The sequence below is a fragment of the Oncorhynchus nerka genome, linkage group LG4 (genome assembly GCF_034236695.1).
Source record: "Oncorhynchus nerka isolate Pitt River linkage group LG4, Oner_Uvic_2.0, whole genome shotgun sequence".
Lineage (NCBI taxonomy): Eukaryota > Metazoa > Chordata > Actinopteri > Salmoniformes > Salmonidae > Oncorhynchus > Oncorhynchus nerka.
The window spans coordinates 88449901-88459062 of NC_088399.1; the positions used below are offsets into that span (position 1 = coordinate 88449901).

At 44.1% G+C, this 9162-nt stretch overlaps 2 protein-coding genes across 10 annotated transcripts in view; one reads left to right on the forward strand and one right to left on the reverse strand.

The window, feature by feature from the left end:
* Positions 1-1484, forward strand: part of LOC115128731 (focal adhesion kinase 1-like) — a 302242-nt gene extending 300758 nt beyond the window's left edge. For all 9 annotated transcript variants that reach the window (XM_029658857.2, XM_065018005.1, XM_029658858.2 and 6 more), the window contains 3 exons: positions 40-195; positions 352-432; positions 568-1484. In XM_029658857.2, the coding sequence (XP_029514717.2) occupies positions 40-195; positions 352-432; positions 568-786 (456 nt within the window). In that variant the 3' untranslated portion in view covers positions 787-1484. The remainder of the gene's footprint in view (positions 1-39; positions 196-351; positions 433-567) is intronic.
* A 4010-nt stretch (positions 1485-5494) lies between these two features.
* LOC115128732 (large ribosomal subunit protein P1-like) lies at positions 5495-8869 on the reverse strand. Its single transcript, XM_029658861.2, has 4 exons — positions 8650-8869; positions 7571-7645; positions 7213-7318; positions 5495-5619 (listed from the first exon to the last, which is right to left on the reverse strand). Exons 1-4 carry the CDS (start codon positions 8719-8721, stop codon positions 5540-5542), a joined length of 333 nt encoding a protein of 110 aa, XP_029514721.2. The 5' UTR covers positions 8722-8869; the 3' UTR covers positions 5495-5539.
* Between the last annotated feature and the right edge of the window lie 293 nt (positions 8870-9162).

The following is a 9162-nucleotide window of genomic DNA, read 5'->3' on the forward strand; positions in this document are numbered from 1 at the left end:
GTATGTGAACCAACTCACCCCCATCTCTGTGGTGTGTAGATCCAGCCTCAGGAGATCAGCCCTCCCCCCACGGCCAACTTGGACCGCTCCAACGACAAGGTGTATGAGAACGTGACAGGCCTGGTCAAGGCTGTTATAGAGATGTCCAGTAAGATCCAGCCAGCCCCTCCAGAGGAGTACGTCCCAATGGTCAAGGTAAAGCTAGCTTCAATCAATGGCGATAAAAGACAACAATTGTTGTTGAATCATCATTATATGCTGATTAAGAGGATATTATTGTCGAGTGATACTGGTTTGTAAGCCGTTCTAGCTTTGTTCTTCTATTACAGTGATATACTGGTTGTTTTACAGGAGGTGGGACTAGCGTTGAGAACCCTATTGGCCACAGTGGACGAGACCATACCAGTGTTACCAGCAAGCACACACAGAGAGGTGAGAAACAACTCCTCATTACAAGTCAACATATTGCTTCTGACTCTGTTGATACTCTGACTGTTTTCCTATTGTGTCTGACAACAAACTAACCGGCTTATTTCTCTTATGTGTTCTGACTGTCTTCCTCTGCAGATTGAGATGGCCCAGAAGCTGTTGAACTCTGACCTGGCCGAGCTGATTAACAAGATGAAGCTGGCCCAGCAGTACGTCCTCACCAGTCTGCAGCAGGACTACAAGAAACAGATGCTGACGGCGGCCCACGCCCTTGCCGTAGACGCCAAGAACCTGCTGGACGTCATCGACCAGGCCCGGCTCAAGATGATCCACACCCAGTCCCGGGGGTCACACTAGCCCCCTCCGACTCCTAGCTCCTTGGGCATGGAAGACCTTTGAGGGGAGGGAGAGGGATATAAGAGGGAAGGGGGTCTGGTGCTGTGGAAATGGGGCTGGTTGGTTTCAGCTCCCATAGCAATCATAGACCGCACAATAAGTCACAAGTCAAGACTGCTCAGCTCGCACCTCGATCAGAGCTCCTGATACTACAGGATAGAGACAGAACTGGTCACTCGACTCAATCGTACCCTTCCACCCCCTTCCTGAAAACTGTTTTATAGGCTTATGTTCTGTCTGTCGCTGCTCTCCAGAATGTTTGGAGGTCAGTTACATACAATCTCTTCTGTTTTATTCGATGTGTCGATTGTTTTATCCAGAGATTAATTTCAGAGTTTTTATTTTTTTATCCAGAGATTAATTTCAGCTCACATCATCAGACGTTCTTCCAGGTGGCTGGTAATAATCACAGATCTGATCTGAATACAATTCCAACTGGAAGATTTGAACCATTGAAGAACTACAAGCTATATTTGATGAACATTTTATTACGGAGAGATCTCAGTGGTTGGGATGTCTGTGTTTAACACTATTACCTAAGGTGTGCTACAGAATCAAAGCATATTACGACTGTTTTGAATGCTGATCATGTGTATTTTCTTGTCCATTCTCTGACACACGGACTCGGCACAGTGAATAATAAAATATCACAAAATGAATGATATTTCTTTTTATTAAACACAAATGTCACATGCCACTTTTTAAGTTAACTAATAGTTAATATAGAAAGATATATATTTTTAAGCATTCAGCATTTCTGGGATTTAAATGTTATGAGAGGCTTATTTTCGTCATTGTAAACTTCCAGCGCATTTAAGTTCCACAGTGGAGATGAACGATCATGTGATTTGAATCATCTAATAGTTTGGAAGTTAAAACCCCTGTCCCATTGCTACTCATTTCCTTATCAACTGAAACTGTTTTTGTATATTTAACCAAGTCTGGTGTTACACAAACCTTCTTCTGATTTTCTTGGGTTGTTCGTATTCATTAGTGCACACCGTAGCAAAACATTTTGCAACAGAAAACAAAAACAAGCATCTCTTATTGGACAACTTCAGGTAGTCCCTCCCTGTTCCAGTACATTTTCTTGTTTGGTGCCAAATGAATATGACCATGGTTTACGCGGATTCTGCCCTTCCTTTAGACCAGGGTTTCTTAACTCGGTCCTGAGCACCCACCTGGTTGACCATTTAGGGATTTTGCCCAGGCACTACACCGCTTGATGATGAGTTGACCATTCAGGTTTTTGCCCAGGCACTACACCGCTTGATGATGAGTTGACCATTCAGTTTTTTTCCCAGGCACTACACCGCTTGATGATGAGTTGACCATTCAGGTTTTTGCCCAGGCACTACACCGCTTGATGATGAATTGACTATTCAGGTTTTTGCCCAGGCACTACACCGCGTGATGATGAGTTGACCATTCAGGTTTTTGCCCAGGCACTACACCGCGTGATGATGAGTTGACCATTCAGGTTTTTGCCCAGGCACTACACCGCTTGATGTTGAGTTGACCATTCAGGTTTTTGCCCAGGCACTACACCGCGTGATGATGAGTTGACCATTCAGGTTTTTGCCCAGGCACTACACCGCTTGATGATGAGTTGACCATTCAGGTTTTTGCCCAGGCACTACACCGCTTGATGATGAGTTGACCATTCAGGTTTTGCCCAGGCACTACACCGCTTGATGATGAGTTGACCATTCAGGTTTTTGCCCAGGCACTACACCGCTTGATGTTGAGTTGACCATTCAGGTTTTTGCCCAGGCACTACACCGCGTGATGATGAGTTGACCATTCAGGTTTTTGCCCAGGCACTACACCGCTTGATGATGAGTTGACCATTCAGGTTTTTGCCCAGGCACTACACCGCTTGATGATGAGTTGACCATTCAGGTTTTTGCCCAGGCACTACACCGCTTGATGTTGAGTTGACCATTCAGGTTTTTGCCCAGGCACTACACCGCTTGATGATGAGTTGACCATTCAGGTTTTTGCCCAGGCACTTGAGTTGACCATTCAGGTTTTTGCCCAGGCACTACACCGCTTGATGATGAGTTGACCATTCAGGTTTTTGCCCAGGCACTACACCGCTTGATGTTGAGTTGACCATTCAGGTTTTTGCTCAGGCACTACACCGCTTGATGATGAGTTGACCATTCAGGTTTTTGCCCAGGCACTACACCGCTTGATGAGTTGACCATTCAGGTTTTTGCCCAGGCACTACACTGCTGATTCCAAGCTTGATGATGAGTTGGTTATTGGAATCAGCGGTGTAGTGCTAAAGATCTGAATGTGCACTCAGCCCCAGGACCGAGTTTGGGAAAAACCCTGCTTTAGTCCACGTGTCAAACTCATTCCACCAAGGGCTGAGTATCTGCAGGTTTTCGCTCCTCCCTTGAACACTGAACAAAAATATAAACGCAACATGCAACAATTTCAAAGATTTGAATAAGTCAATTTAAATACATTCATTAGGTCCTAATCTATGGATTTCATGACTGGGAATACAGTTATACATCTGTTGGCCACAAATAGGTTTAAAAAGGCGTGGATCAGAAAACCAGTCAGTATCTGATGTGACCACTACTTGCCTCCTGCAGCACAACACATCTCCTTCACATAGAGTTGATCAGGCTGTTGATTATAGCTTGTGGAATGTTGTCCCCCACCTCTTCAGTGCTTGTGCGAAGTTACTGGATATTGGCGGGAACTGGAACACGCTGTTGTACACATCGATCGAAAACATCCCAAATGTGTGACATGTCTGGTGAGTATGCAGGCCATGGAAGAACTGGGACATGTTCAGCTTCCAGGAATGGTGTACAGATCCTTGTGACATGGGACCGTGCATTATCATGCTGAAACTTGATGTGATGGCGGTGGATGAATGGCACAACAATGGGCCTTGGGATCTCGTCACTGTATCTCAAATTGCCATTGATAAAATGCAATTGTGTTGTCTGTAGTTTATGCCTGCCTGCCCATACCATAACCCCACTGCCATCATGGGGCTCTCTGTTCACAATGTTGACATCAGCAAAGCGCTCACCCACACAACGCCATACACACCATCTGCCCGGTAGTTGAAACCAGGATTCATCCATGACGAGCACACTTCTCCAACGTGCTAGTGGCCATCGAAGCTGAGTATTTGTCTGAGTTTGTGAGGCCAGTTGGATGTACTGACAAATTCTCTAAAACAAAGTTAAAGGCGGCATATGGTAAAGAAATTAACATTAAATTCTCTGGCAACAACTCTGGTGGACATTCCTTCGGTCAGCATTCCAATTGCACACTCCCTCAAAACTTGACACATCGTTGGCATCGTGTTGTGTGACAAAACTGCACATTTTAGTGGCTTTTTGTCCACAGAACAAGTTCTACCTGTTTAATGATCATCCTTTTTAATCAGTTTTGTGATATGCCACACCTGTCAGGTGGATGGATTATTTTAGCAAAGGACAAATGCTCACTAACAGGGATGTAAATACATTTGTACACAATATTTGAGAGAAACTTTTTGTGCGTATATCACATTTCTGGGATCTTTTATTTCAGCTTATGGAACCAACACTATATATTTTTGTTCAGTATACTTCATTGATGAATGAAGGTCACTTATTAGTAAAAAACTCCCCTCAACTGGTTGTCTCGGGTCTTATTGAAAGGGGGAAAAAACAGGCACTCCATGGAATGAGTTTGACACCCCTGATATATAGACCGTAGACAACGTTATTCTCTCCCATCAGTGGTGGCCAACTCCGGTCCTCCAGTACCCCCAACAGTACATGTTTTTTGTGGCCCCAGACAAGCACACCCTATTCTATTTAACTAATCATCAAGCCCTTGATAAGTTGAATCCGGGGCTACAACAAAAATGCGTGCCGTTGTGGATACCGGAGGACCGGAGTTGGGTGCCCAATCTCCAAACCACTATTGGGTATAAATTATTCTCAGGAAGAATAACCTGTAGTTCCTTAAAATAATAATTCTGAAGACCAAGAACACCTTTTGTTTGTTTTCCTTGTGCTGTGAGATAGCAGGTGATTTGACATCTAAACCCATTCATTTTTTTATGAGGAATTATGCAACAAGGTCACCAGTTTGAATCCCAATGCGGCCTGTTCTCCAACAAATCATATGTAATCTGCATTCTAAATGACTGACTGAACAGATGTGAGTATATAACAGGTGCAGTGGACTAGGTACTGGGGTATAGACCAGGTCACAGGTTCTAGAGCTCTATTCAAATGGGAAGGTTATTTCAGATTGAGCCGACATGCAGCATTTCCTTTACACTTCAATCATGCTGTAAGGATGAACTTCCGTGATGCGGATTGACTTTCTTAAAGGTGTTACGGTATATATAGCCCTAGTCATGTGATCGAGACTATCCAAAAACCACAACGTGATGTAGGTCAAAATCTCACCTTTGCCATCAAGACAAGACCGTACAAAAAGGTTTGAGACAATTTCAATGACAAATAGGATGTCATAATAGCAGGATTACTGATTAGAAAAACCTCCCTTATATTCATACCTCGTTCATAATCTACTATTCCACCTATTGGAGATGATACATTGTTCACAGGTTTAATCCAATGTCTTTATCCCATAATGTATTTCACTTGTACCCAAGGAGTTTAAATGAAACCACATGTTGCCATTTCTGTTTCTTTGATTTTATTATTTACAAAAAAATGGTTTAGTCAAAAAGACCGAAGCCCATGTCGTCATCAGAACCCTCCTCGGATTCCTCCTTTTTCTCCTCCTTCTTCTCCTTGACTAATACAGGAAAACAAGGTATGGCATCAGTACATGTATAGTGAAATAAATATCCTTACAGTTGTCAAATCAGAACAATAATCACAAATGACTAAACAGACCTTTCTACCAAAACGTCTGATTCATGACTCGTTCAAAACCAGGAACTCCTGACTTACGAGCATTCAAAACATGTTCGGCCTGAGGGAAATCGGTTTCAACGGCCATCCAACTCGGAATTCCAAATCCAGAAATTCTGGGATCTTTCTAGAGCTCTGACTTTTTGACCTAGTCTTTTTTATTATTATCTTGGAGTCTTAAAAGCACCGATTAGGCCAATAAATTAAAACGTATCCATTAGTGACGAACTGGCTCAATAAGAGCTATGGATAAACAGACGCTGAGTTTATGAAGCTCAAAGACAGTACAGTATGGTTCAGAAACAGACATGATGATGATGCAACCCTTGCCCTGATTCAGAGCGGCAGTGGAAACCATACCACTAGGGATGCACCTTGTAGTCGGACAAAACTAGCATCGTAACAGATTTGGGCAATTTTCTGGATACGATTATGATCAGAGCAAAAAAAATATATCAGTGATCGTTAAGTTGTTTTCAGGTGCCAGCAAGCATCTCAGAGTTTCTAAACCATACTGTCCGAGTCAGTCATGTGCGTGGCTTAATAACTAGACGGGATAGTTTTCCTGTCTGTAAAGAGATGGGCGGACTGCACGTTGATCCTGCTGGTCGGGCTCGGATCATTCCACATACACTTTCTCGCATGTTTTCGGTCTGATCATTTGCCTTCTATGATAAATCACACGGCGAGGACATTTGCTGTCATTGTGCATCACATCTAACAAGTGGGGCGAGGGCATCATATCTAACTTCGCTGTGGGTGTTACAAAAAGTAAAAGCATGTAGTTTGTTTTTAAAATCACTGACGGTAATAAGCACTGGCTCACATGGAACCCATGTTACTGTGGCCCTGCAGGTGGAACCCATGTTACTGTGGCCCTGCAGGTGGAACCCATGTTACTGTGGCCCTGCAGGTGGAACCCATGTTACTGTGGCCCTGCAGGTGGAACCCATGTTACTGTGGCCCTGCAGGTGGAACCCATGTTACGGTGGCCCTGCAGGTGGAACCCATGTTACGGTGGCCCTGCAGGTGGAACCCATGTTACGGTGGCCCTGCAGGTGGAACCCATGTTACGGTGGCCCTGCAGGTGGAACCCATGTTACTGTGGCCCTGCAGGTGGAACCCATGTTACTGTGGCCCTGCAGGTGGAACCCATGTTACTGTGGCCCTGCAGGTGGAACCCATGTTACTGTGGCCCTGCAGGTGGAACCCATGTTACTGTGGCCCTGCAGGTGGAACCCATGTTACTGTGGCCCTGCAGGTGGAACCCATGTTACTGTGGCCCTGCAGGTAGAACCCATGTTACTGTGGCCCTGCAGGTGGAACCCATGTTACTGTGGCCCTGCAGGTGAAACCCATGTTACTGTGGCCCTGCAGGTGAAACCCTGGCCTACTGAACAACACAATGGCCCTCTAGGACCGTGGCCCCATGCCCCTGGTAAAGGGGGGTGAAACCCTGGTGTCCTTTAGTTACCTGGTGCGTCTGCTGCAGGGGCGGCGCCTCCAGCAGCAGCAGGAGCAGCTCCACCACCAGCACCCACGTTGCAGATCAGGCTGCCAATGTCCACGCTGGCCAGAGCCTGTAACACAAACAGGATAGGGTCAGACATGATGCTGCCTTTACACATTAATTAGTACCATGTCGTAGCATCATGGTTTACAGACAGCAACTAAGTACTGTCACCATTCGACATTAAACAAGGTTCACACAAAACAGTGAGATTGAAGGTTTTACACCATAGATATGAAGGAATAAATCAGAAGTTACACAGAGTATTTCTCAATGAACTCCTGCATGTGTTTAAGGTGATGGAGAAAAGGGCTTGACTCACCTTGGAGAACAGACTGGGCCAGAAAGGCTCAATAGTCACATTGGCAGCCTTGATGAGAGCCATCAACTTGTCCTCCTGCAAATGATTATATTACACATTACAGACCTCTACTGTAGAAGCATGAAGACAAAACCACTAACAGTATTTGGCTGTTGGTATTTTTTTATTTCACCTTTATTTAACCAGGTAGGCAAGTTGAGAACAAGTTCATTTACAATTGCGATCTGGCCAAGATAAAGTAAAGCAGTTTGACACATACAACAACAGAGTTACACATGGAGTAAAACAAACATACAGTCAATAATACAGTATAAACAAGTCTATATACAATGTGAGCAAATGAGGTGAGATAAGGGAGGTAAAGGCAAAAAAGGCCATGGTGGCAAAGTAAATACAATGCAAGTAAAACACTGGAATGGTAGATTTGCAGTGGAAGAATGTGCACAGTGAAATAAAAAATAATGGTATGCAAAGGAGTAAAATAAATACAGTAGGGAAAGAGGTAGTTTGGGCTAAATTATAGGTAGGCTATGTACAGGTTCAGTAATCTGTGAGCTGCTCTGACAGTTGGTGCTTAAAGCTAGTGAGGGTTAGCCTTGGACCAGGTTAGTAAGTAGTTGGCCAATGCCAAGAAGGGGGGGAAACCCACTGTATGAGTAAGCCAACTTTGATCGCATTCACCAGTTTACTAGGCTAGGAAGAATGTTTCAAATAGTTCCATTTGGCTAGCAATTTTCCATAGATCTGACCATGGCGCCAGGGTTAACTAGCAGGGTATCGTAGCGATGCATATAGCATCAACACATTGCTGGCTACACAGACTAGAAGACACACATGTCTGTGAAGGTAACTAACGTTAGAGAACTGATAGCGTGTTAGTTAGCTAGTGACATTGACGGCTAATTAGCTGTCATTTTGGACAGCTAAGGCGATAATATAGTTGGCGTTGCTACAATCCCTTCATATTTATTCAGACTCAGCTAGACACTACCCCGGAAGTAGACAAGAACCAGCGTACCAAGTAAGGCTGGTTAGCGACACAAGAGGCCGGCCAGGGCACCATTTTAAGCGGGACTTACTGTGACGGTGACTTCATCGTCGTGGAGGATGAGGGCAGAGTAAATACAAGCGAGCTCAGATACAGATGCCATCTTTCTGCGTAGGTTTTAGAGTTTTGGGGTCGGATGCCTAAATTTAGTGGTGCTAGTCGCCGGATTCTGGGCCTTAGCTTCAAGAGAAGAACCAAGCACCTTAGGCACGTTTACTTCCAACTTGGATTTTAGCGGAAAGAGAATGAGAAAGGGCGGGACAAGGGTGTATATACTAAATAACGTCACTTCTATGGGAGGAGTCAATGCAAATGACTACCGACTAAAACTTATTTGGATGACTTGAAGAATGAACAAAGACCACAAAGCAATTTAAAATATACCACAGATGTATCTTCGTTTTACACTTCACATAGGATCAAACCCATTCACATAGGATCAAACCCATTATATATATATATATACACACTCACAATATTAACAATACTGTACATAACAATATATATGAGAGCTGTATCGTATATGTAAATGTATCGGATATGA

Bases quoted from the DNA above. Each gene is read 5' to 3' on its own strand.
- LOC115128732 (XM_029658861.2), bottom strand. From the start codon at position 8,721: ATGGCATCTGTATCTGAGCTCGCTTGTATTTACTCTGCCCTCATCCTC. The intron at 7,646-8,649 runs GTAAGTCCCGCT...AATCATTTGCAG, and splicing joins ACGATGAAGTCACCGTCACA to GAGGACAAGTTGATGGCTCT. The intron at 7,319-7,570 runs GTGAGTCAAGCC...TTTGTGTTACAG, and splicing joins GGCCCAGTCTGTTCTCCAAG to GCTCTGGCCAGCGTGGACAT.